The 26373-nt window shown below is 42.1% G+C and overlaps 2 protein-coding genes across 11 annotated transcripts in view; one reads left to right on the top strand and one right to left on the bottom strand.

The window, feature by feature from the left end:
* Window positions 1-2136, bottom strand: part of LOC140598746 (uncharacterized) — a 62053-nt gene extending 59917 nt beyond the window's left edge. The window contains exons 1-2 of the mRNA XM_072757276.1: window positions 1922-2136; window positions 457-1632 (exon numbers count right to left, since the gene is read on the bottom strand). Coding sequence (XP_072613377.1) covers window positions 492-1632; window positions 1922-2136 — 1356 coding nt within the window. The 3' untranslated portion in view covers window positions 457-491. The remainder of the gene's footprint in view (window positions 1-456; window positions 1633-1921) is intronic.
* ZNF248 (zinc finger protein 248) lies at window positions 776-24796 on the top strand. 10 transcript variants are annotated; one of them, XM_072755860.1, is made up of 6 exons: window positions 784-1152; window positions 2897-2998; window positions 3099-3140; window positions 10366-10492; window positions 10780-10875; window positions 20178-24796. In XM_072755860.1, the coding sequence occupies exons 3-6, from the start codon at window positions 3126-3128 to the stop codon at window positions 21674-21676; spliced, it is 1737 nt and encodes a 578-aa protein (XP_072611961.1). In that variant the 5' UTR covers window positions 784-1152; window positions 2897-2998; window positions 3099-3125; the 3' UTR covers window positions 21677-24796. The 10 variants fall into 10 exon arrangements, with proteins under 10 accessions (XP_072611962.1, XP_072611961.1, XP_072611965.1 ...); XM_072755863.1 differs by having other exon boundaries at window positions 1076-1152; window positions 10408-10492; XM_072755867.1 differs by having other exon boundaries at window positions 1076-1152; window positions 10326-10492.
* Window positions 24797-26373: the final 1577 nt, after the last annotated feature.

The following is a 26373-nucleotide window of genomic DNA, read 5'->3' as shown; positions in this document are numbered from 1 at the left end:
CCCACTTTTAAGTGTAGACCGGAAAGGGAAAAATCCTAAGTATACAGTGGAGAAACCTGTCAGACACCACCTTAACCAAGTGATTAGGGTTAGTATGACAAATCATGTTGATATCATGGCACCTGATCTCTGGGCACATCCTCTCTGGGATTTATTTCCTCAAAATTTATAACCTCAGTCCAATAAGGAGAAAACGTCAGAAAAACGTAAATTTAAGGATATTCTTCACTATACCTAACTACTCTTCCTCAACCACGTGAAGGTGATGAAAGACAGGAAAGGCCAAAAAAAAAAAGAAAAAAAGAAAAAAAACCTCTTAGAGAGTGGAGCAGATATAATACAATGTACTGTGGTTGCTGGATCGGATCCCCGGGTCAGTAAAAGGACATCGGCGGGAAAACTGACGGAATGCGAGCGAGCCCCGTAATCTGGCCCACAGAGCCGCGGCCGAGTTACCTTGCTGGCTGCGCGGTCCCAGCGTCCCCTCCGTGTCAGCACCGGGGAGTCGGGGGAAGCCTCGGCGGGCCGCACGCGGGGCTGGTGGGAGGGGAGCGTGGCCTCTTCAGGCCCGCGGAGCCGGCAGCGCCTGACAGGAGGCTGCTCTCACGACTGCGTGCTGCCAACCGCCGGCGCGGCGCGCCTCTCGCGAAGGGGCTTGCGGACCCCGGACGCCGCTCCCCGCTCGCCGCTCCCCGCTCCCGGCTCGGCCGCAGGGCGCGCCGCTCGGGGCGGGGCGGAACCCCGGCTCCGCCAAGCAGGAGCGCGTGCCCCGGTCGCCGCCTCAGCGCCGCCGAGGCGGCAGAAGCTCTCCAGCCCTCCCCCTTTCCAAGCCGGGCCGGACCCACACACCGCGGAGGAGAATCTTGAGGAAGGCGCTCAGCGTGCTGCGCGCCCCTCACCGCACTGCCGTCCCGCCAGCGAGGTCCTGCGAGGAGCGGGCGTCCCGCGGCTCGGAGCGGCCACCCCCCAGGGCCCCGGCACGTCCCGGCGCCCGCGGCCAGGAGCCGATACCGCGACCCGCCGCCGCGCCGCTCGCGCCCCTCTGCGCATGTGCATCCCCGCCTTCTCCCGCCGGCTCGCCTTTCCCCGGCCTCCAGCCCCTCGTGGGAAACCTTCCCTGGCTTCCGGGTCCACGCGGCGAGGGAGCTGCGGGTGAGGCCCAGGGGCGTGGGGGCGTGGGCTGCGGGGGGCCCCGCGTGGCTCGGGGGCCCGACGGGGGCGGCGGTGCCGGGTGGGGGCGGCACCCGGCGGAGCCCGGAGGGACCCCAGGCGTCTGCGGCGCCTACGGAGTTGAAGGGACGGCGGGCGGGCCGTCTCTGACTAAAAGACCGGAGTCCCGCGCGGGAACGTGGGCGCTCGGGTTCGCAGGGCCCGCGGGAGTCCAGCCCCAGCGAGAAGCGGGCTGCCTCGTCGCGTGGCCGCGGGTGGAGAGTGCGCGAGTGTGACGTGTGCGCGCTGGGCCCACGGAGAGGGGGTGGGGCCGCGGGCGGCGTGAGTGCTCGTGCACGACGTGCGTGCGCGCCTGACGTTGTGACGTGCGCGCGCGCGTCCCTGAGCCGGGCTTGCTTCCTCGGAGGGGTGCGGTTGCGGGCCGCCGTGGGGCCCGGCGGGGCGTCTGCCGGGGTGAATGCTCTGGCGAGCGGTCGACGTCAGACCCGGCCTCCTCATCTGTGACGTGCGGACGTCGGGGGTCCCTGCCGCCCGGCGTCGCTCTGAGCGCTCACGTCTTGTTAGCTGCTGTTGTATTTGTCTGTTACTTCGGTGATTCGTGAGGCTGGAGCGGCCAGTCTCTAGGGCCCTCGCTCCTCCGTTACCTCATCTGTGCAGTGGAGGAGGGAAGAGGCTGCACTAGGCAGTCACCGCGGCCCTTCCCCGGCTCGGACACCCCCCAGCCCCCAGTCATTGTGTATTATGTGTTCACTTGTTATCTGTTATGTATGAGCGTGACAGTATCCTGAAGCCATCGAAGGCTGAGTGACGGTGGAAGGTCTGGGACAGATTTAAGAAGAGCGAGGTGAGCTGGAGCTGAGAGGGGCGGACAGACAGGCCACGCAGGAGACGGCCCCTCTTTGGAGAGTTTGTGAGGGCGTGGTGGGGAGTGAAAGGCTTGCCAGCCAGAGCCGGGAGGCCCGCCATCCCCCTCCGGGAACACCCTCCTCCCCTCATTTTCCCTTCGCTATTTCCAGAAGCAAACTGCCCTCAGACAGCGCCCTGTTGTTGATGGCATCTAGAGAGACGCTGAGGTCCCCGCTCTCCTGGCCTGATAGACGCACAGGATGGTAGTGCAGGCAAGGCTTTTTTGAGGTTATCTGTTCTGACCTTAATTGAAAAATGGGGGGAAACAGTTGGGTTTGAGAAGCTGACAAAGTGAGACGGTGCAGTTTGTTAGTGGCAGAACCATGGTTAGAGGTCAAGTCTGCAGATTCCCAGGCCACTGCCCATCTTGTCACTGTTAAGTCAAAGATAGTTTCTTTTCTTTTCTTGTTTTAGGATTTTATTTACTTACTCATGAGAGACACTGAAACATAGGCAGAGGGAGAAGCAGGCTCCCCGTGGGGAACCGGATATGGGACTCCATCCCAGGACCCCGGGATCACAATCTGAGCCTCCCAGGTGCCCCTTAAAGATAGTTTCTTACTAAGTTGTAAGCAGGTTAGAACAATTTTTTATCTCGCCCTGAACACTCCCATCTCTTTTTTTCCAGAGCTTTCTTCGATTATCTGACCTCAAGGGATTAATGGTATTAGAAGGAAAACAGATTAACAATGTGGCTTGGGTTTTTTTATTTTTTTTCCCTACCACATCAGTTCTGACAAATCCATAGTGTTTCCTCCTCTTAGGTTACTGTAAAATGTTAAACTCATCTTCTCATGTTTTTAATTTTTCTGTGTCACAGAACCTAAATTGGTAATAAATCAATAAGAAACAAATGTTTACATTCACTCAGTGAAAAGTATCATGTCTAAGCTCAACATATATCGGAGCCACACATGGACACGTAAGTATCTTGTATGTGATGCTGTGAAGGCAGGTAAATCCAGGAACGGCAAGGCAGGCCAAGTGTCTCCTAACTTCCTTCTTCCTTCCTTCTTCCTCAGCTCTCCCTCCTCCACTAAGAGTGGAAAATGAACAGTTCTCAGGTAAGCTTTCTGTTTGTTTATTCCTGCTTTGCTTTAAGATGGGTTTTCTAAAGTTTGTATGGATTCATGTTTTTAAAAAGAAAAAGAAGAAATAGGCAAGAATTACTTTAAGGGAAAAATGTTGAGAGTAGCAAATTCAAAGAGCATCTGGCAGAATTAAATGCAGGACTCTTAAATTTACAGAGTTGTGCAAGTTGTAAAATTTTCTCTGATCTTTTTAATAACAAAATTGCCTGTGATCATTTCTGATAGACACAGCAGCATGCAAAGACATGTGGATGCTTTTCAGGGGACCAAACAATGAGATTTGAGTAGACAGGTCTCTCATGGTCCTGTTTGATCCAAGAATAAAACTTTGAAGATCTGGCAGAATGGTGGGGACTGCACATCTTCCAAGTAACTCTCCATAGTATTTGTGTCAGCTTCTTTGTAGTCCTAGCTTGAGTAGAGTTCTGGCTTTGATCACTGTGTTTCTTTCTTCTTTATTTTAAGATGTTATTTATTTTCATTAGAGATATGGAGAAAGGCAGAGACATAGGAAGAGGCTCCCTGCAGGGATCCCACTGTGGGACTCAATCCTGGGACCCTGGGATCACGCCCTGAAGCAGAAGGCTCAACCACTGAGCCACCCAGGTGTTCCTGGTCTCTGCATTTGTCTTTTACATTTCAGCCACGGGAACACATTCTTGCTCCTTCACCACCACCGCTCACCTGAATCAGTTCTAGAAAAGGCCACCAACTTGTCATCAAATCCAATTTTTGTTTTTGTCTTACTTAACTGTCCTGAGGCATAATCCTCGGTCTCTGTTGTCTCTGACACCCCCTTCCTAGCTCTCCTAGCTTTCTGTTCCTCACAATGGTGTCTTTCCCTTTTGCCCCAGACTTTGCCTCTCCTTGGGTTTATTGCTGATCCATCCTTGGCTCACTGCTTTTTTTTTTTTTCAGTCTGTCTTTTTTTCCTGATTGGCTTTGTCTCTCTCTCTCCTTTTTTTTTTTTTAAATAAAATACTTCTGGGAGCACCTGGGTGCCTCAGTGGTTGAGCGTCTGCCTTTGGCTCAGGTCATGATTCTGGAGTCCCAGGAGCAAGGCCTGCATCGGGCCCCTCATGGGGAGCCTGCTTCTCCCTCTGCTTGTGTCTCTGCCTCTCTCTCTCTCTCTCTCTGTGAGTCTCTCATGAATGAATAAATAAAATCTTTAAAATAAAATCCTTCTGAATTAGTAATATGTTAACATGGTTAAAGATTAAGTGACATTCCCTCCAGGAAGGGTAACATTTATTTCTCATCTACACTGAGACATTTTCACTGAGAATGAAAGAGGTTCTCTACAGTTCTGATGAGACAGCTGGCATATATTAGGACAGTCCCTGACAAACCTGAGTGGATGGTCACCCTCCTGTAGATGTCAGCCTTTCTTGTTTGTCCTCCCAGTGTTTCTTTATTCAGTTAAAATGTATCCTTATATGCCTTCTACTTTTATTTAGAAGGGAACCCATCATCCTCAGGGCTCTTCAAACTTAGGTGCTCCCGTACATCACTGGTATCCTGTTAAATGCAGATTTTGATTTAGTGGATCTGTGGGACCCTGGGTTTTACAGTTCTGAAAACCTCCCAGGTGAAGCTGACTCTGCTGCCCAGGGAACCACACTTTGGGTAGCAAGTCTATACACTATCTTCCATTCTTTCTTTGCTTTTATTCACTTTTTTCAGCCTGTCCCAGGCATCTTTCTGTAAACAGAACGTGGATTGCTTCTTTCTTTCTTATAACTGCATAGTAATTCAAGCATGGATGTTCCATAGTTTTTTAAACTGGTTATTATTAGTTCTGAACTATTTCAAACCTTTTGCTACTACGAACCACATTCTAACGAATGACCTTGTACGTATAAGTGTTATTTGTCAGGTAAATTCCCAGAAGTGTGATGCCAGGCCAAAGGGTGAATACAACTGATAAATGTGATCAGTTGGGATTATGGTATCATTTTATATTCCCATTGATACTGCATGAGTGTGTGTCCACAACTGAGTCTCCCATAGGACACGTGGTTCAACTTTTGGAACTTTGGCAACTGATAGATAAAAAGTGGTATTTTATAAAGTTCGTATCTGTAATTTTCTAAACTATGAGTGAGGTTGAATATTTTTTCACATATCTGAAAGATGTATTTACGTTTCTGTGAACCATTTGTTCATATCTTTTGCCCATTTTGCCCTTGGGTTTCTGGCTCCTCCTCCTCCTCCCCCTCCTCCTCCTCTTCTTCTTCTTCCTCCTTCCTCCTCTTCTTTCTTCTTTCTTCTTCCTCCTTTCCCTCCTCCCTCCTTCTTCTTCCTCCTTCTTCTTCCTCTTCTTTTTTAGCTCTTTATATATCAGGGATACTAATACTTGCCTATTATATGGTTGCAAACTATTATGGTATATAATTTGTCTTTTGATAATTGATCTGTGTGTCCACCCCTCCTCCCCCCTTCCCTCCCCCCCTTGCAGGTATTCTGTTCCAGGATACCACATTTCACTTAGTCGTTTCCTTAGGCTCCCCTTGGCTATGACAGTTCAGACTTTTCTTGTTTATGATAACGTTGGCAGTTTTGAGGAGTATATTCAGGTGTTTTGTAGAATGTCCCTCAATTGGGAATTGTCTGCTGCTGTTTTTGTGATTCGACTGAGGTTATGGGTTTCTTGGAGGAAGAACACAGAGATATAATGTCATTTGGTCACATCATATCAAGGGTGAGTGCTTTCAACATGATTCATTACAGTGATATATTACTGTTGATCACTTGGCTGAAGTAATGTGGTCACAAGTAGCAGTAAAGCTACTCTTTGTTTTGTCTGTTCTTTTTGTGTGTGTGTTTTTTTTAAAGATTTATTTATTTATTTATTCATGAGAGACACAGAGAAAGAGAGGGAGGCAGAGACATAGGCAAAGGAAGAAGCAGGCTCCCTGCAAGAAGCCCAATGTGGGACTTGATCCTGGATCCCGGGATCATGCCCTGAGCCGAAGGCAGATAGTCAACCGCTGAGCCACCCAGGCGTCCCAATTTTGTCTGTTTTCATACTGTACTCTTGGAAAGGAAGTGAGAACTTAAACTCTACCTCCTTCATGCTGGAGTAGCTACATAAATTTTCAGGAATTCTGTTTAGGAGATTTTCTATTCTCTTCTACTTACTAATTCATTTATTTATATCAATATGAATTCATGGCTAGTTATTTTACATTTTACATTTGGTTATGGTACAATGCTACCTTGTTCATTTGTTGCTCAGGTTGGTTATTAAAAGCATCTTCTAGGGGCACCTCGGTGGCTCAGTCGGCTGAGCATCTGACTCTTTATTTCAGCTCAGGTCATGATCTCAGGGTCCTGAAATTGGGCCCCATGTCAGGCTCTTTGCTGAGGGTAGAGGCTGCTTGAGATTCTCTCCGTTTCTCCCTCTGCTCCTCCCCCTGCTTATGTGTGTGCTCTCTCTCTCTCTCTCTCTCTCTCTCTAAATCAATAACTTTTTTTAAAAAGCATTTTTTGTTGGTTTCTGTCTTTTGACATCTGCCATTATTTTTTGAATATTTCTTACTTCCTACTAGTAGATTTTCCAGATTCATCTTATGTATTTCTTGCTCTAGAATTAGGCTTCTTTTTTTTTCTCCTAAATAGCTCTGGTTCTTTTTTTTTTTTTTTAAGATTATTTATTTATTTATTTATTTACTTATTTATTTATTTATTCATGAGAGAGAGAGAGAGAGAGAGAGAGGCAGAGACACAAGCAGAAGGAGAAGCAGGCTCCATGCAGGGAGCCCGACGTGGGACTCGATCCTGGGTGTCCAGGATCATGCCCTGGGTTGAAGGCAGCGCAAACCGCTGAGCCACCCGGGCTCCTGTTCTGGTTCTTTTCATTGGAGCATAGTGTTGAAACAAAGATTAGGGGACTAGGTGTGTCTTTTGCTCCTGGTGTGTCATTGCTTGCAGGCCCTCTCAGCTAACTGAACAAGGAAATATATGCATATACTCAATCATGTATATACTGATTAATATAATTAATACATATAAGTATTATGTATACAGTAATACATATAAGTATTTCAATATACATATATGTAATATGTATACAGTAATACATAAAAGTATTTCAATATTAACCATCTGTATATTAAGCTAAGTATTAGTTTATACTCTTATCTCTTGTTGTAATCATTACCAGATACAGATCTGTTCAGGTTTTCTATTTCTCCTTGCGTGAATTGGTACCTGTGTCTTTTAAGGAATTTGTCCATTTCTTCGAAGTTAATTTTTCAGGAATAGAATTGTTTGTAGTAGTCTCATATTATTTTATTATTTTAATGTTCTTAGGATCAGTAGTGTTGACCCATCATTTCTGAGATTCACAATTTTTTTTCTTTTCTCTTTGTTCTTATTTGGGGTTTTTTTTGGTGTTGAGTTGTAGAAATTATATATTTTGGATATCAAATCCTTAATGGATATATCATTTGCACATATCTTCTCCCATTAGTAGGTTGTCTTTCTGTTTTATTGATGGTTACCTTTGCTTTTTGTTTTGGTGTAGTCCCAATAATTTATTTTTGCTTTTGTTTCCCTTGTCTGAGGACACATACCTAGAAAAAGTTGTTATGGTCATTGTCAAAGAAGTTACTACCTATGTTCTAGTCTAGGATTTTTATGATTTCAGGTCTCACATTTAGGTCTTTAATCTATTTTGAGTGTTTTTTTCTGTATGGTGTAAGAAAATGGTCCAGTTCCATTGTTTTGCATGTAGCTGTCCAGTTTTCCCAGCACCATTTGTTGAAGAAACTGTCTTTTTCCCATTGGATATTTGTCCTCCTTTGTTGAAGATTATCTGACCATATAACTGGGTTTATTTCTGGGCTCTCTACTGTTCTACTTTGAATAACCAGAACAATCTTTGGAAAGAAAAACAAGTCTAGGTGATTGTGGAGAATTGGTATTTTTTCCTTAAATGTTTAGTAGAATTTACCAGTGACACCGTTTGAGCTTGGCACTTTCTGTTTGGGAGTGATTTGATTACTTATTCTTTTTTTTTTTTTTTTAACAGATACAGATCTGTTCAGGTTTTCTATTTCTCCTTGCGTGAATTGGTAGCTGTGTCTTTTAAGGAATTTGTCCATTTCTTCTAAGTTAATTTTTCAGGAATAGAATTGTTTGTAGTAGTCTCATATTATTTTAATGTTCTTAGGATCAGTAGTGTTGACCCATCATTTCTGAGATTCACAATTTTTTTCTTTTCTCTTTGTTCTTGGTTAAGTTTTCTGCAAGTTTATTGATTTATTGATCTTTCCAAAAAAGCAGCTGTTGGTTTTGATTTTCTTTTTTTCATGTTTCAATTTTGTTGATTTATTCTAATGTTTATTTTGTTTGCTTTGGGCTTAATTTGCTTTTCTTCTACAGTATACTAAGATGCAAACATAGGTTACTGATTTAAAATTTTTCTTTTTTAATATATACACTTGATGCTATAAGTTTTCCTCTATGTACTGCTTTCAGTGTATCTCACAAATTTTGATATGTGATATTTTTATTTCATGTGTTATATTTTAAAATTTCTTTTGAGATCTCTTTAAATATAGATTATTTATAAGTATATTGTTTAATTTTCAAGTGTTTGAGGGATTTTTCAGCTATCTCTTGTTTATTGATTTATATTTAATTCCATTGTAGTCGGAGAACGTATTTTATATGATAGCTGTTGTTTTAAATTTGTTAAGGTATGTTTTCTGGCCAAGGCTATGGTCTCTCTTGGTAAATGTTACATATGAGCTAGAATAGAATGATAAAATATGGGTTTTATTTTTGGATGGAGTATTCTGTAACTGTCAGTTAGATCATGTTGATGGATAGTACGGTTCAGGTTATCTGTATACTTACTGATTTTCTGCCTCCTTGATCTCTCTCAGTATTGACAGAGGGGTGTTGAAGTCTCCCAACTATGATTATAAATTTGTGTATTTCTCCTGTCAGTTCTATCAGTTTTGGGCTATGTATTTTGGTACCCTTTTGTTAGATGCATATATTCTTTTGATACTCTTGTTAGATTTATATATGTTTTCTCTAATAGGATTTTGAACCCATTTAATGAGTTAATTCCAGTGTTATATTTTTCAGCTCTAGAACACCCATTTTATCTATGTACATATGTGTATATGTATGTGCCTGTATTCACATCTATCAGGAGTCCTCAAGACCATCCCCAGGTTCAGTGACTTACTAGGGTGACTCAGCACGTAATTCTACTTATGGCTATGACTTATTACAGTGCAAGGATATAAAGCGGAATCAACCAGGGGAAAGGGCACACAGAGAAAGATGAGAGGAAGCCAGGAGCAAACTTCTAAGAGTTTTCTACCAAATCTAGTGATGAGATAGACAACAAACATGAAATGTTTCCCAGGGAATCTCAGTAGATACTCGGTGCTCAGAGTTTTTAATAGAAGCTGATCACATTGGTACTCTCTGCTTGGCACAGAAACTTCTGGATTTAGAAGGAATATACATGTGTTGAATAAGCCATATTGCTTACACAAACAGTTTAGACTCAGTGAACGATTCTTCTAAGGGAATTTAAGTTTCCAGAAGCCAGCCAGCAGACATGCTTATAAGCAGCAGACCTTTCAAAGGATAGCAGTCTCAGGCTTGCTCTCGTAATTCTTTGCTGCACAGTACACATACTATATATCCATTGTACTTTTCCTACTTATTTTGTTCAGATTTTCCTCTGTTTTATTGAGCATATTAATCATAATCCATTTTAAAATTCCTGCTTATTAATTCCAATGTCTGGATCCCCTTCTGATCTGTTTTGTCTCTGTATTTTTTTTATCATATAACTGATGATATTAAAGAACTAATTTTTTCTTGGTCTCCTTTCCTTCCCAGTCTACTGTGTGCATACTGCTAGATCCTTCAATGTATAATTTAATAAATAATGAATATATCTCCTCATCAGATCATAAGCACTTTGAGAAAAGGAATGGTGTGTTTGTTTTCATCAGTAGTATTTGCAGCAAAGGGAACAGTTCAGGGCTTTAGTGGAAACTCAGTTTGTACAAGATATTTCTTTCATCCTACATAGTAAGTAGCACAAAAGAAGGCATCCTGTGTGTCAGTTCTTAGCAAAATCTAAAGAGATAAGCTCTTTTAAATTTCTTCCACATTATTTAGTTCTGACAGCTTCATATAGAAAAGGAATATACTATTACAGGAACAAGTGTCATTCAAAGATGTATGTGTGGACTTCACTCAGGAAGAGTGGTATCTGCTGGATCCTGCTCAGAAGATACTATACAGAGATGTGATTCTAGAAAATTATAGCCACTTTGTCTCAGTAGGTAAGAATTTCATTTCCTTGTAACTACCAGTAGCGTGCATTTTTAGTTGTTGAAACATATGAACTGCCTGTGGAATTTTGATTGAAGCTTAATTTTCAAGGCACTCAGGTGGCCAGTCCCTCTGGCCACCATAAAGAGTGCTATGTTCTTAATCTCCACAGGGGTTGGTTCATTTGGGCATCTTTCTTGGGCAGTCTCTGAAGCTATACCTTTCTTCTCCATCATTTTCTAAGAGTCCCTGAAGCCAAGCTATTTAGCCATCATCTTGTCTTATCTTTTCTTAACAGGATATTGCATTACTAAGCCAGAAGTGGTCTTCAAGATTGAGCAAGGAGAAGAGCCCTGGATATTAGAGGCAGGATTCCCAAGCCACTGCCACCAAGGTGAGTTAGTACACACACATATGCCAGAAGGGAATAAGATCTTAGGCCATTGGTTTGGGGTTTCTCACTTGTGAAATATTCTTCAGAAATTTTTTTTCCTTTTTTTTTTTTTATTGGAGTTCAATTTGCCAACATATAGCATAACACCCAGTGCTCACCCCATCAAGTACCCCCCTCAGTGCCCGTCACCCAGTCACCCCCACCGCCCGCCCACCTCCCCTTCCACCACCCTTTGTTCGTTTCCCAGAGTTAGGAGTCTCTCATGTTCTGTCTCCCTTTCTGATATTTCCCACTCATTTTTTCTCCTTTCCCCTTTATTCCCTTTCACTATGTTTTTATATTCCCCAAATGGATGAGAGCATATAATGTTTGTCCTTCTCCGATTGACTTATTTCACTCAGCGTAATACCCTCCAGTTCCATCCACATTGAAGCAAATAGTGGGTATTTGTCGTTTCTAGTGGCTGAGTAATATTCCATTGTGTACATAGACCACATCTTCTTTATCCATTCATCTTTCGATGGACACCGAGGCTCCTTCCACAGTTTGGCTATTGTGGACATTGCTGCTTTAAACATTGGGGTGCAGGTGTCCCGGCGTTTCATTGCATCTGTATCTTTGGGGTAAATCCCCAACAGTGCAATTGCTGGGTCGTAGGGCAGGTCTATTTTTAACTCTTTGAGGAACCTCCACACAGTTTTCCAGGGTGGCTGTACCAGTTCCCATTCCCACCAACAGTGCAAGAGGGTTCCCCTTCCTCCACATCCTTCCAACATTTGTGGTTTCCTGCCTTGTAAATTTTCCCCACTCTCACTGGTATGAGGTGGTATCTCATCGCGGTTTTGATTTGTATTTCCCTGATGGCAAGTGATGCAGAGCATTTTGTCATGTGCATGTTGGCCATGTCTATGTCTTCCTCTGTGAGATTTCTGTTCATGTTTTTGCCCATTTCATGATTGGATTCTTTGTTTCTTTGGCGTTGAGTTTAGTAAGTTCTTTATAGAACTTGGATACTAGCCCTTTATCTGTAGGTAACTTGCAAATATCTTCTCCCATTGTGTAGGTTGTCTTTTAGTTTTATTGACTGTTTCTTTTGCTGTGCAGAAGCTTTTTATCTTGATTAAGTTCCGATAGTTCATTTTTCCTTTTGTTTCCCTTGGGTTCATGGAAGTATCTTGCAAGAAGTTACCGTGGCCAAGTTCAACAAGGGTATTGCCTGTGTTCTCCTCTAGGATTTTGATGGAATCTTGTCTCACATTTAGATCTTTCATCCATTTTGAGATTATCTTTGTGTATGGTGAAAGAGAGTGGTCCAGTTTCATTCTTCTGCATGTGGATGTCCAATTTTCCCAGCACCATTTATTGAAGAGACTGTCTTTCTTCCAGTGGATAGTCTTTCCTGCTTTGTTGAATATTAGTTGACCATAGAGTTGAGGGCACATTTCTGTTTTTTTCTGTTCTGTTTCATTGATCTATGTGTCTGTTTTTGTGCTAGTACCACACTGTCTTGATGATCACTGCTTTCTAGGACAACTTGAAATCCGGCATTGTGATGCCCCCAGCTCTGGTTTTCTCTTTCAATATTCCCCTGGCTATTTGGGGTCTTTTCTGTTCCACGCAAATCTTAAGATTATTTGTTCCAACTCTCTGAAGAAAGTCCATGGTATTTTGATAGGGATTGCATTAAACGTGTAAATTGTCCTGGGTAGCATTGACATTTTCACAATACTAATTCTTCCAATCCATGAGCATGGAATATTTTTCCATCACTTTGTGTCTTCCTCAATTTCTTTCAGAAATGTTCTGTAGATGTTAGATAGATCCTTTACCTCTTTGGTTAGATTTATTCCTAGGTATGCTGTATTTTGTCAAATGCTTTCTCTGCATCTATTGAGAGGATCATATGGTTCTTGTTTTTTCTCTTGCTGATATGATGAATCACATTGATTGCTTTATGAGTGTTGAACCAGCCTTGCATCCTGGGGATAAATCCCACTTGGCCATGGTGAATAATCTTCTTAATGTATTGTTAGATCCTATTGGCTAGTATCTTGTTGAGAATTTTTGCATCCATGTTCATCAGGGATATTGGTCTATAATTCTACTTTTTGGTGGGGTCTTTCTTTGGTTTTGGAATTAAGGTGATACTGGCTCATAGAATGGGTTTGGAAGTATTCCATCTCTTTCTATCTTTCCGAACAGCTTTAGTAGAATAGGTATGGTTTCTTCTTTAAACGTTTGATAGAATTCGCCTGGGAAGCCATCTGGCTCTGGACTTTTGTGTCTTGAGAGGTTTTTGATGACTGCTTCAATTTCCTCCCTGGTAATTGGCCTGTTCAGATTTTCTATTTCTTCCTGTTCCAGTTTTGGTAGTTTGTGGTTTTCCAGAAATGCGTCCATTTCTTCTAGATTGCCTAATTTATTGGCGTATAGCTGCTCATAATATGTTTTTAAAATTGTTTATGTTTCCTTGGTGTTGGTGGTGATCTCTCCTTTCTCATTCATGATTTTATTAATTTGAGTCTTTTCTCTCTTCTTTTTAATAAGGGTGGCTAATGGTTTATCTATCTTATTCTTTCAAAGAACCAACTCCTGGTTTTGTTAATCCGTTCCACAGTTCTTCTGGTCTCGATTTCATTGAGTTCTGCTCGAATCTTTATTAACTCTCTTCTTCTGCAGGGTGTAGGATCTATTTGCTGTTTTTTCTCCAGCTCCTTTAGGTGCAAGGTTAGCTTTTGTATTTGAGTTCTTTCTAGTTTTTGGATGGATGCTTGTATTGCGATGTATTTCCCTCTCAGGACTGCTTTTGCTGTATCTCAAAGATTTTGAACGGTTGTATCTTCATTCTCACTAGTTTCCATGAATCTTTTTAATTCTTCTCTAATTTCCTGGTTGACCCTTTCATCTTTTAGCAGGATGGTCCTTAACCTCCATGTGTTTGAAATCCTTCCAGAGTTGTTCTTGTGATTTAGTTCTAATTTCAAAGCATTATGGTCTGAAAATATGCAGGGGACAATCCCAATCCCAATCTTTTGGTATCGGTTCAGTCCTGATTTGTGACCCAGTATGTGGTCTATTCTGGAGAAAGTTCCATATGCACTTGAGAAGAATGTGTATTCAGTTGAGTTTGGATGTAAAGTTATGTAGATATCTGTGAAATCCATCTGGGTCCAGTGTATCATTTAAAGCTCTCGTTTCTTTGGAGATATTGTGCTTAGAAGACCTATAGAATATAGAAAGCGCTAGATTGAAGTCACCAAGTATAAGTGTATTATTATCTAAGTATGTCTTAACTTTGGTTATTAATTGATTGATATATTTGGCAGCTCCCACATTCGGGGCATAAATATTGATGATTGTTAAGTCCTCTTGTTGGATAGATCCTTTAAGTATGATATAGTGTCCCTCTTCATCTCTTACTACAGTCTTTGAGATAAACTTTCGTTTATCTGGTATAAGGATGGCTACCCCTTCTTTCTTTTGAGGACCATTCGAATGGTAAATGGTTCTCTAACCTTTTATTGTCAGGCTGTAGGTGTCCTTCTGCCTAAAATGAGTCTTGTAGACAGCAAATAGATGGGTCTTGCTTTTTTATCCAGTCTGAAACCCTGCGCCTTTTGATGGGATCATTAACCCCATTCATGTTCAGAGTTACTATTGAAAGATATGTATTTAGTGTCATCATGATACCTATTCTGTCCCTGTTTTTGTGGATTGTTCCCTTGGACTTACTCTATTACAGAATCCCCCTTAGTATTTCTTGCAAAGCTGGCTTCGTGGTCACATATTCTTTCAGTTCCTGCCTGTCTTGGAAGCTCTTTATCTCTCCTCCTATTCTGAATGAGAGCCTTGCTGGATACAGTATTCTTGGCTGCATGTTCTTCTCATTAGGACTGAATATATCCTGCCAGCCCTTTCTGGCCTGCCAGGTCTCTGTGGAGAGGTCTCCTGTTAACCTAATACTTCTCCCCGTAATGTTTAGGGATTTCTTGTCTCTTGCTGCTTTAAGGATCTTCTCTTTATCTTTGGAATTTGCAAGTTTCACTATTAAATGTCGAGGTTTTGAGCGGTTTTTATTTATTTTGGGGGGGTGGGGAATCTCTCTGTTTCCTGGATCTGAATGCCTGTTTCCCTCCCCAAATTAGTGAAGTTCTCAGCTATGATTTGTTCAAATACATATTCTGGACCTCTGTCCCTTTTGGCGCCCTCGGGAACCCCAGTTAAACGTAGATTTTTCCTTCTGAGGCTGTCATTTATTTCCCTTAACCTATCCTCATGATCTTTTAATTGTTTTTCTCTTTTTTCCTCAGTTTCCCTCCTTGCCATCAACTTGTCTTCTATGTCACTCACTTGTTCTTCCACCTCGTTAACCCTCATCATTAGGACCTCTAGTTTGGATTGCATCTCATTTAATTGATTTTTAATATGGCCTGATTAGATGTAAATTCTGCAGTCATTAAGTCTCTTGAATCCTTTTTTCTAGAGCCACCAGTAGCTTTATAATAGTGCTTCTGAATTGGCTTTCTGACATTGAATTGTAATCCTAATTTTGTAACTCTGTGGGAGAGAGGATTGTTTCTGATTCTTTCTTTTGAGGTTATTTTTTCCTTCTAGTCATTTTGCTCAGTGCAGAGTGGCCAAAAACAAGTTTACTGGGAAAAGGAGAAAAAGAAGAGAAAAAAGAAAAGAGAAAAAAAAAATGAAAGAAAAGAAAAGAAAAAAGGCGGGGGGGGGGAAGCAAACAGAAAACAAAAAACAAGGGGGAGTATCGTCTGATTCTATATACTGTAAATCCCTCGACTTCCCCTGGAACTTTCCAGGGCTGCTTGGTCAATAACTTCCTTTTCCCCTGTCCGCGTAGCTGGTCTTCTGGGGGGAGGGGTTTCTGTGCTGATTCTCAGATGTGAGCACCTGGGGGAGCTGCTCAGCCCCCTGCCTGGTGCATGGCTCAGTGGGATTTGTTTATCCTGTGAGGCCACTGTGAGGCTCAGTGGGAGTTGTTTATTCTGTGAGGACCCAGGAGGAACAACAACAGTGGCGGCAGCCAGCTCTCCAGCGCTAGAGTCAGCTCGTGGAGTAACTACAGCAGCTCCCAGTCCGCAGGGGCCTGGATGCTCTGGGGGCGGGGCCCTGATCTGCTCAGCTCAGGCCGCCCAGCGGCAGGAGTGTCCCCGCCATCCTCTGCACTGCTGGCTTGTGCCTGTCCCAAGGGGAGTGCCGGATCCTGGGCTTTGTCCCCCGGCGCCTCGGGCTCCAAGGCCTGCACTGCTGGAATCGCTCCCCCGGGCCGCAGAGCCCCCTCCACGCGGAGCCGCTTCCAAGGTGCTCCCAGCCCAGCTGGGAGCGCACTGCTACCCTTAGGGAGCTCGGCCCCCCGGGGTGTGTGGCGCACTCTCCCCGGGGTCGGGGGTGCAGGTCATCTGTTAGTGCCCCTGGGAGCCTGAGGGCATCCCCGCCCCTCCTGGGATCCTGCTCCAACTCCCTGCAAGCGCCGTTCCGTCTGGGAAGATTGGTGAAGCCCCTGATTCTCCTGGATGGGCCTTTCCTGTCCTGGGGGCACTCCCCCCTCTGGACTTAGCCCGGCTCCTCAGGGGGCCCCTCCCCCTTGGATGCTTTTTATTTTTCTTTTTTTTTTCCCCATCTTCCTACCTTGATAGAAGCACGAACTCTTCTCACTGTAGCATTCCATCTGTTCTCTCTTTAAATCTCAGGCCGAATTTGTAGGTTTTCAGGATGATTTGAAAGTTATCTAGGTAATTTGATGTGGACAGGTGACTTGGGGACCCTACTCTTCCGCCATCTTTCCCCCTCCTCCAGAAATTTCTTTTTTTAGTCTTCTACCTTTGAAAGTTACTAAGGACAGTTGGCCCAGATCCCTCCATTACCTTAATCACACTTCTCCACGTGTCACTTCCCCTCATAAATGCTTTCTTTTGTCCTGTGATAGGGTGATTTACCAATACCCATAACGCAGACTCAGCTTCACCTTAGATAGTTTTTCTGGTTAGTTTGTCTTAAAATTGTTCACCTTCCCTTAGACACCTTTTATTAGCTGGTATGTATTTATTCATACTTGCAGTAGTCATTTAACAAACATGTGATGGGCACTCACTACGACCCAGTTTTAGGTAATAAAAAGAATAACGTTCCTTTTATCATGGAACATGTATTACAGTGAGGAACAAGTAGCATATATGTTTGTGTGTGTGTTTATGCATGTGAGTGTGTATATACAGTGTTTTGATGGTAAGCACTGTGGAGAGAGTTAAAGCAGTGGAGAATGATGGCATTTGCCAGTGGGTAAGGGAGTCAAAGAAAACCCGTTTGATGAGGTCTGCAGGAGAGATGAGACCCTAGTAAAGTGTAAGTGTGAGTGGTTCCAGACAGATGCCAGACTTCTTAGCTGTGTTCTTAGAGCGTTTGAAGAATGGCAAGGGGGGCATTGTAGCTGGTGAGTAGGTGTTGGTGAGATTAATAGATGATGTCATAAAAAGTGGTATGGATCATGGTAATTTTATTTTGAGTGATGTGAGAAATCCTTGTTTTTTTGAGTAAATGCAAGTCAGATTAAATCATCAAATTTGAGATATATATGTGTGTGTGTATGTATATATACATACATGTATATAGTAGTAAACATAGTGTGGTGGTTAGGTGGTGCTTAGGCATGAGCAAGGAGGGAATACCATTTAGTAGACTATTTTATACTCCAGGGGAGAGAGGATAGTGGCTTAGGCGATGTAGGAGTGGTAGTTTTGCGCATATATGTTGGGGATGAGGCCAGCAAGATTTTCTGTAGGATTGATAGTGTGGAAGGGAGACAGGAATCCAGCATGACTCAACTGATTTGTCTCAAGCAACTGAGTAAATCAGGTTGCCATTTATAGAGAGGATATTTAAAGAGATTATAGGGGAATTAGGACATACTTAAACTTGGGCACAAGAAGCTGGAGAGAACCACTAGAACTCAGTCTGTGTGTTGAATAAGATGGTTCTCTGTGAGTATGGTGCACATGGCCGAGGCCAGAGCCGGAAGTGCCTGTGTGAGAGACATCATCTATGGGTGGTAGAAAAGGCACCAGGCTAGGTGAGAGCTTCTAGTTCAGGGGTTGGTGGCCTTTTTTTTTTTTTTTTTTTTTAAGATTTTATTTAATAAGAGATGCACAGAAAGAGAGGCAGAGACACAGGCAGAGGGAGAAACAGGCTCCATCCTGGGAGCCTGACGTGAGACTTGATCCCGGGTCTCCGAGATCACGCCCTGGGCCGAAGGTGGCGCTAAACCTCTGAGCCACCGGGCTGCTCTTGGTGGACTTTTATGTAAACACCATAGCCCATATTTTAGGTTTGGTGGGTCACCTGTGATCTGGGTGGTGGTGGCTGCTGCTATTGCTCTTCTTCCTGGTTCTCCTTTTCCCTCTCCTCCCCTCTTTCTTTTTTCTTCCTCACTCCTTCCCACTGCCTCTTTTATCTTTCCCCTCTAAAAATGTAAAAAACACTCATAGTTGAAGGACCCTTCCTCAGCAGTCATAGTTTGAAGACTCCTTTTTAGAGAGTGGTTGTTTCCATGTGAGATTAGTGGTTCTGGAATTCTACTTTGACAAGGTGTGAAAATCCATTCAACCTCATCATGAGAGGAGCTTGCAGAGGAATAGTCTGAGTGAGGTGACAACTGAAGCCTGGTTTCCCAGGAATCCATCCAATAAGGAACATCCTACCGTCCTTGTATGACTGACCCTAAATGGCAGCCTCCAGGGTCAGCACACTAAACCTGTTATTCCCTATTACTAGTCTCATACTCGTGGGGTTGCATGCCTTTCTTTTTTTTTTTCTTTTTTCTTTTTTTTTTTGATTTTTATTTATTTATGATAGTCAGAGAGAGAGAGAGGCAGAGACATAGGCAGAGGGAGAAGCAGGCTCCATGCAGGGAGCCCGACGTGGGATTCAATCCCAGGTCTCCAGGATCGCGCCCTGGGCCAAAGGCAGGCGCTAAACCGCTGCGCCACCCAGGGATCCCGTTGCATGCCTGTCAAAACCAACTTCCGTATCTTTCTGTTTTCTCACTTCTCACTGATCCCACTCAAAACCAGAACTGTACATTCCCTCATCCCTAGCTTGATCTAATTCCTAACTGATTTTTATTTTGTTACCTATATTACCAGTTTATCTTTCACTAGCCTGACAGAGTTGCTACTTATTAAGAAATAAAATTAAAGTCTCCTTTCATTGACTGTTACATTGTGGTCCTCTTGTTCTATCTATCTTGTTTCTTTTTTGTCTGCTCTCCAGAATTTACACTAGACCCCATACTGTCTTGTATCTTAAATTTCACTTATAAATGCTTTCTCTTCTATCTACAACTTTCATTCTTGTTTGCTTTGCTTTTCAGATACTTAAATTAATATCATACACGTAAAGTGTTTAAACAGTGCATGGTACATAGTAATGGCTTCTCAGCATGCATACTAGGGAGGATCCTACCATAGTAGTCAAGCTGTGAGAAGATAAGGACATGAACTGTGATCTGCCTCAGAATTCTTCCTCTGCTGTGTTTCTCAGTCTATTTGTAGTTTATTATTTTTTGTTTGAAAAAACTCTCTTTTTGAATTCATTTAGTTCTCTGAGTTTCCTGCTTCCTGAGTGGATATCTCTCAGAAAATCTCTGATCCCTACTCATTGTGTTGAGTTTATTTTATTTTCTCTAGCCTGCCCCTTATAGCCTTTTTTAAAATGGTGATGTCTTATAAAATAATTTAAAAGAAAAACTAGATTCTGGGTTATAGGACTTCTTGATTGAACCTGAGGATGTTTTGGTGCACAGAATAGAAGCATGTGCTTCAGCAGGAATCCTTCCCTAGAAATCTTTACATGAAGGGATAAGGACTGAACTGTTCTGTCTCCCACAAACATAGTTCTTCCTCTGTAAGCCTTGTCCACTAGTCTCTACCATCACTTTATTCAGTGTGCAGTGTCTCTTTTGGGCTTACCCCATTCTGAGTTTCCCTGAATCAGTCACTCCCAGCTCCCTGTACTTTGAATTTTCACCCTTTTATGTCCAGTTTTGAAGGTTTTATATTTAAAATGTTACATATCATCACCAGTTTCCTTTCCTTGTTTTTACTGCAGCGTGTATTTATTTTCCATTGAACCAGGAGGATAAAGGAAATGTATGCTTGGATTTAGTTTACACCAGAAAACTGAGCCTAAAACAAAAGAATCAACTACATGAAAGGGTCATTTGTGTGAGTTCAGTCCCATTAGAAAGTGTACTAGGATTCATAAAATGTTATTTTTCTCATTTCTAGAAGACTGGAAAGTTGCTGACCTGATAGAGAGCAGCCAGAACAATGAAGACGAACATTTTTGGCAACTTGCTTTCACCGCCAACAAAACAGTAAATATAGATAGTGGTGATAGAGTCAGGAAAGCTTTCAATCTGGGCACAGATTCTGTTCCTTCAAGAAATTTTCCATATAAGATATGTGACTCGTGTGAAATGAGTTTGAAAAATATTTCAGGCTTAATTATTAGTAGGAAGAACTATTCTGGAAAGAAGCCTGATGAGTTTAATGTCTATGAGAAATTGCTCCTGGATATTAGGCATGAGAAAACTCCTCCTGGGGGGAAATCTTATAAATACAATCAAAAAAGGAATGTGCTCAATCATAGCCACAATCTCAATCAGCCAATTTTTGATCAGCCTTCTGAATATAATGAAAATGGACAAGGCTTCCATGAGGAAGCAGCCTTTTTTACAAACAAGAAAATACAGATTGGAGAGACGCTCTGTAAATATAATGCATGTGGAAGAACCCTCATCCACAGTTTAGAACTCAGTTTATCTCAGACTACTCATTTAGAGATGGAGCCATATGAATGCAATATTTGTGGGAAGTCCTTTTATACAGATTTAAGATTGGGACATCAGAGAACTCTTACAGGGGAGACTCCTTATGAATACAATGAATATGGGCAAACCTTATGTGATAACTCAACTTTCATTATTCATCAAGAAACCTATGCAAGAAAGATTCCCCATGAATATAAAGTAGATCATAAAACATGGGAAAAATCAGCCCTCTTTAAACATCAGATAGTACACATGGGCAAAAAACCTTACGAGCACAATGAAAATGGAAATAATTTCAACAAAAAGTCACATCTCACCCAACTTCGAAGAGCTCACTCAGGTGAAAAAACTTTTGAATGTGGTGAATGTGGGAAAACATTCTGGGAGAAGTCAAACCTCACCCAGCATCAAAGAACACACACAGGAGAGAAACCCTATGAATGTACTGAATGTGGGAAATCCTTTTGTCAGAAACCACACCTTACCAACCATCAGCGAACACATACAGGAGAAAAACCCTATGAATGTAAGCAGTGTGGAAAAACATTCTGTGTAAAGTCAAATCTTACAGAACATCAGAGAACGCATACAGGGGAGAAACCGTATGAATGTAATACATGTAGGAAATCCTTCTGCCACAGGTCAGCCCTAACTGTCCATCAGAGAACACACACAGGAGAGAAACCCTTTATGTGTAATGAATGTGGGAAGTCCTTCTGTGTGAAGTCAAACCTCATCGTACATCAAAGAACTCACACAGGGGAGAAACCCTATAAGTGTAACGAGTGTGGGAAAACCTTTTGTGAAAAATCTGCTCTCACTAAACATCAGAGAACTCACACAGGGGAGAAACCCTATGAGTGTGATGGATGTGGGAAAACATTCAGTCAGAGGTCAGTACTCACAAAACATCAGAGAATTCACACAAGGGTGAAGGCTCTTTCCACATCCTGATGTCCAGAAGCCTTCACCCACCCATTCAAATTCTTACACCATTTCTAAAAACAAGATGAATGAAGCCCAAAGAATGTCTTACATTACTAGAAAGTGATGTCTTGTCGTACTTCAAGTAATTAATACTGGAATAAAACTTACTGATATTTTGAATATGTGAAAGTGCTCAAGAAAAACTGAAACTTTTCATCAGAAAATTTATATTGAGGGGAAATTTATTCACTTAAAGAATGTTGTAGAAATCTTTGTCTAGGATTTATGTTGTGTCATATTCCAGATGTGATACCAAATTTTATTGTAAACATAGTGGATGGTGTTCATTCATACCTATATTTACAGTGGGATCTGAAGTTTAAAAAAAGTTGAATCACAATAGTGTGAAGAGTCCTGATGTTTGCAGGCCTGATATAGTAATAGTAATATAGCAGAATTTGGAGGTATGCTTGATTTGTATACTTGTGAAGAGAAAATATCCGTACTTAAATAAGTGTTACGGTTTATATTAATATCTCCCACACTAAACACCACCAGTGTCTTTATAGGTTGATATAATTATATATGTATATATATGTATATGTAAATCTGTTTATACACACATACCCCCACGTATGCAGTGGTGTGTTGGAATAAGCTCATGCTGGCTTGCAACTGCTGAAAGTTAAATTTTCAGGAATTTTGTGAGCCAGTTCTTAAACAGTCATTATTTAAAAATTAAGTTATATTAAAACCAAGGGTAGTAAATATTCAGCACTCATCATTTCCTAATTATTTTATAACATTTTGCTCTTATCTTTGTTCTTTGGGTCACCTATATTATCAAATGGCATGGTAAAAATACCATATAACATGCTACTGCACATCTCTTCCCGCCTCTGCACTCAGTGTTGTCCTGTGAGTAGGTCGGCTTTAGTGGGAGGACTTAGGCCCTGGACATTGGCAAACTCTACAAACCAGGGTTTTAATTTCCTCAGAGAACCTGTTGTCAAATACTTACCAGCACACCACTGTGTGTGTGTGTGTGTGTGTGTGTGTGTATATATGAAAATATATCTGGAAAATTTGAACAAACTACATATCCCCCTCTCCCATTTCCTGACATAAATAAATGGTTATGGCCATTATTGCTGAACTGCCTCTTGAGTGAAGAACCCCAAATTTGTTTTTGTGAGTTTTTTTTTTTTTAACTACCTCTGCATCAGTCTTAATTGTAAATACTACTTGAGTCTCTTTATAGTTTGGCCAGTATATGTTCTCTTAAAACCACATCACCAACCTTCCCTCTGATGTTGCTAGCGTATATGAATTAGTATGGCCCTTGTTACTAATCTACTACTTCCCTAAAGAAGCCACTGAGGGTTTTTAGCTGCCTCTGGGTCAGTCCATAGTGTAAGTGCTGTTAATAACTGTGATATTTATGTGAGTTTTGCAAAGGTTAACATCATTTATGAACAGGAATAGTCACTGCACAGCACAAATAAAATTTCTAGTATTACTAGAATGCTACTTTCTTACTCTTGATATTTCATTATTGTATCTATTTAGGCATGATATGTTGTATGTGACCCAGGAACTATGTATTTGTATTTAAAATAATAGGGTGTCATATACTGTCTCTGCCTCCTTTGTCCTACTGTTTCCTGCACCTCCTTGGAACACACTAATCATCAGTTCCAAGAGACACTGCCCACCTAGCACCCATACTCTATTTTTTACTTGCTGGGCTCTGTTTTGTCTCTCTTTCCATTCTTCCCCCAGATGATTTAGGAGTAAATTCAGATGAATCTATGTTAATCGTGGAGATACTAGTCTAATGATTCTGTTGAACTGTTTGGGAAATATTCTGTGATTCTTCTGGGAAAGACCTCAGTGATAAACTATTGTTGTGACATGAGAAGACACAAGGGGAGATTGTCTCTCTTATGCTGGACTTTTTCTTTTTTTTTTTTTAATTCTTTTTATTTTTTTTTAAAGATTTTATTTATTCATGAGAGACACAGAGAGAAAGGCAGAGACACAGGCAGAGAGAGGAGAAGCAGGCTCCATGCAGGGAGCCCGACATGGGACTCGATCCCAGGACTCCAGGATCATGCCCTGAGCCAAAGGCAGACTCTCAACCACTGAGCCACCCAAATGTCCCTGGACTTTTTCATATTTGTATGTTATATACCAAATTATAGCTGGTGACCTTGAAGGGCAATAGTCTGAAGATAGCAGTAGATGGGACAAGCCTGGCTCAGAGGGGATGTCATTGAGCCACATAACTGCATCTGGGCCTGTTCTCTGCTAGGACTTCATATTACTGTGGTGGTAATGGTTGCTTTTTTATCCTTAGGGCTGTCTGTTACTTCTAGATGAAGGCCTTCCAATAGATGAGTATTTAGGTTCTAAGTGTTTGTGTTCTATACAGTGATTTGGAGGAAGAATGATTTCTTTTGACAAGGTAATACAAAGATAACTATTTGTATCAGCCCTGCTTCTAATGAAAAACAGAATTCTACCCCAACTAAGAGGATTGTACACAGTAGACTTACTACAGTGACGTGGGCCAGAAACAAGGGACGCTCAAGCACCTAGAGACTAGCATCACCCAGAAGCCGTGACCATTCTAAGTCATAAAGGGGCAAAGGATGGAAACAAGTGTCACCAGAGCCCAATAAGAGCTGCTCTCATGGAGGAGAGACTATCTCCTAGGAGATCTTTTCCCTACCAGAATCATGGCCCTGAACTACTGATGCCTCCCTTTGAAGAATCTAACCAGATGTTATTTGCAGAGTAGCCCAGGTGGATACAGAAAGTGGAGAGAAGGTCTGGGTGCAGTCGATGGATAATAAGCAGCACAGTGTTTGTTTCTGTAAATTCCTATGTAAAGTCTCAGTATTAGAAATAAACTTATTCTGCTAGTTGAAAGTGAAGTCTTTTTACTTCATTGTGCTTTTGTATTGTCACAAGTAAATTCCTTTTGAAATTGAGCACTGTGGAAGGTATGTCTGTTGACATGCATGAAGCCGACATTATGTTAAATTACATTATTCATATATCCCTCTGTGGTGTTTCTTGTTAAATGTGTTGTGAGGTAAGCAGTTCTGTATTCTTCCAAATAAATAGCCATTTGTCCCTGCATTGTTTGATTAATTTACCCTTTTCATTGTCTGCTCAATAGGGCATTTTTAACATGTACTTAAATATTATGTGTAGTGGCTGTTGCTTTTTATCTACTCAAGGCAAATTTTCTACATTCTTCAGTAGCATAACCTGTCCTTGTGAACACAAGAGTTGACATTTATCCCAGATGATACCATCTCTTCCTGGCTCCACGTGTGTATTGAACCAGGAGTCACCATTTGTTACAAAATAGGCTAATGAGAACCCATCCTAGAATATTTTTTACAAGTCATCATGACCAGATAGTTTGTGTCCTTGTTGCTGCCAGAAGTCCTATCAAGAAATTATGTCTGCAACAGAGAAGACAATGGGGATAAGTGCTGTAAAGTAAAATAAAGATAGGAACAGTTGTCTGAAAGTCTGATTCTACATAGCATAGAGAGGGAATGACGTCATGGGGAAGGATAGAGTGGTGGGAGGGAGCCATTTGGTTATCTGGTAAGTGCATTGTGCATGTGTGAGTGATACATGTAGATGTGTAACCAACAGTTTTACGTACCTATGATTTTGCTTCTGAAACAGCACCCTAATTACCTGCACTTTGATGTTTTATTTTGTATTGTACCACATTCTGTTAAGAGAAATGTTTGCTCCCATATACCAGACTGATGCCACAGTCAGTGAATGGGTCATCTTCCAGATTTTAAAAACCAATGCTCAAGTGCAAAATCAGAAAAGGAATTACTGGGTCATAGGTATGGCTTTCTGAATTGACTAAGCGAATTACATTCCACTGCCTGGAAATTGTTTCCTGATAAACTCCCTAGAACCTGTCTTGGGAATTGGACCCACGGTTCTCTATGTGAAACTTGCCCTCCCCGCCCCCCCCCCCCCCCGCCCTTCCCCAGTGTGCCCTGTCACTTGATATCCAGCCTTATACTTGGCAAGGAAAGGTAGAGCCATAGCCTCTGGAAAGTTCCAACCCATGCCCTCAACCACCTTGCTGCTCCCTGCAGGAAATTGCAGCTGTAGCTGTGCTTGCCCTACCCTTCTACCTCTGTGTTTCTGGGGAAGGCTTATCCTATTCTGATTTCCCTTATTTCCACTGAATCTTGACGTGCCACTCAGTGGTGGGACACTACATAATTTCTGCCTCCTCTCTCTTCCCTACCTGCCTCCTTTTAGACTCTACACATCTCCAGGCTCCTCTTTCAGACCACGAGGAACCAAGATCTCTTCTTAGAAGAGCAAGGTCTCCTCAGATACTTGGGGAGGTTGGAAAGTGATATCTTGCCTGCTCCACTGTGTCTGGAGTCCATAGTTTGGATGGTTCATCCTCTCTGGTTCAGTTTCCTCATATACAAAATAGGAATAGTTATTCCCATCAGAAAGAACGGGCCTTATTTTCAGCTTACTTGTAGTGACACACAGGCCAAAAATTCTCACTTGTCTAACCCCCCAAAAGTAGTTCACATCCTCAGAGAACAGGAGGGGAGTTTAGAACTACTTGAATGTAACAGATGAGTCATCTTCACCCTTGCTACTCAGTAGTTGCCTCTCCTAAAATAACTATTGGTTTTTAATTCAGCATGTAT

This window comes from Vulpes vulpes, chromosome 4, assembly GCF_048418805.1.
Source record: "Vulpes vulpes isolate BD-2025 chromosome 4, VulVul3, whole genome shotgun sequence".
Taxonomy (NCBI): Eukaryota; Metazoa; Chordata; class Mammalia; order Carnivora; family Canidae; genus Vulpes; species Vulpes vulpes.
Note: the sequence above shows the minus strand (reverse complement) of the source record. Positions and strands in the feature narration are given on the sequence as shown.

Excerpts from the sequence above, each read along its gene's own strand:
- ZNF248 (XM_072755861.1), top strand. Across the intron at positions 10,493-10,779 it reads TAGCCACTTTGTCTCAGTAG|GATATTGCATTACTAAGCCA; the intron begins GTAAGAATTTCA and ends TTTTCTTAACAG. Across the intron at positions 10,876-20,177 it reads CCCAAGCCACTGCCACCAAG|AAGACTGGAAAGTTGCTGAC; the intron begins GTGAGTTAGTAC and ends TCTCATTTCTAG.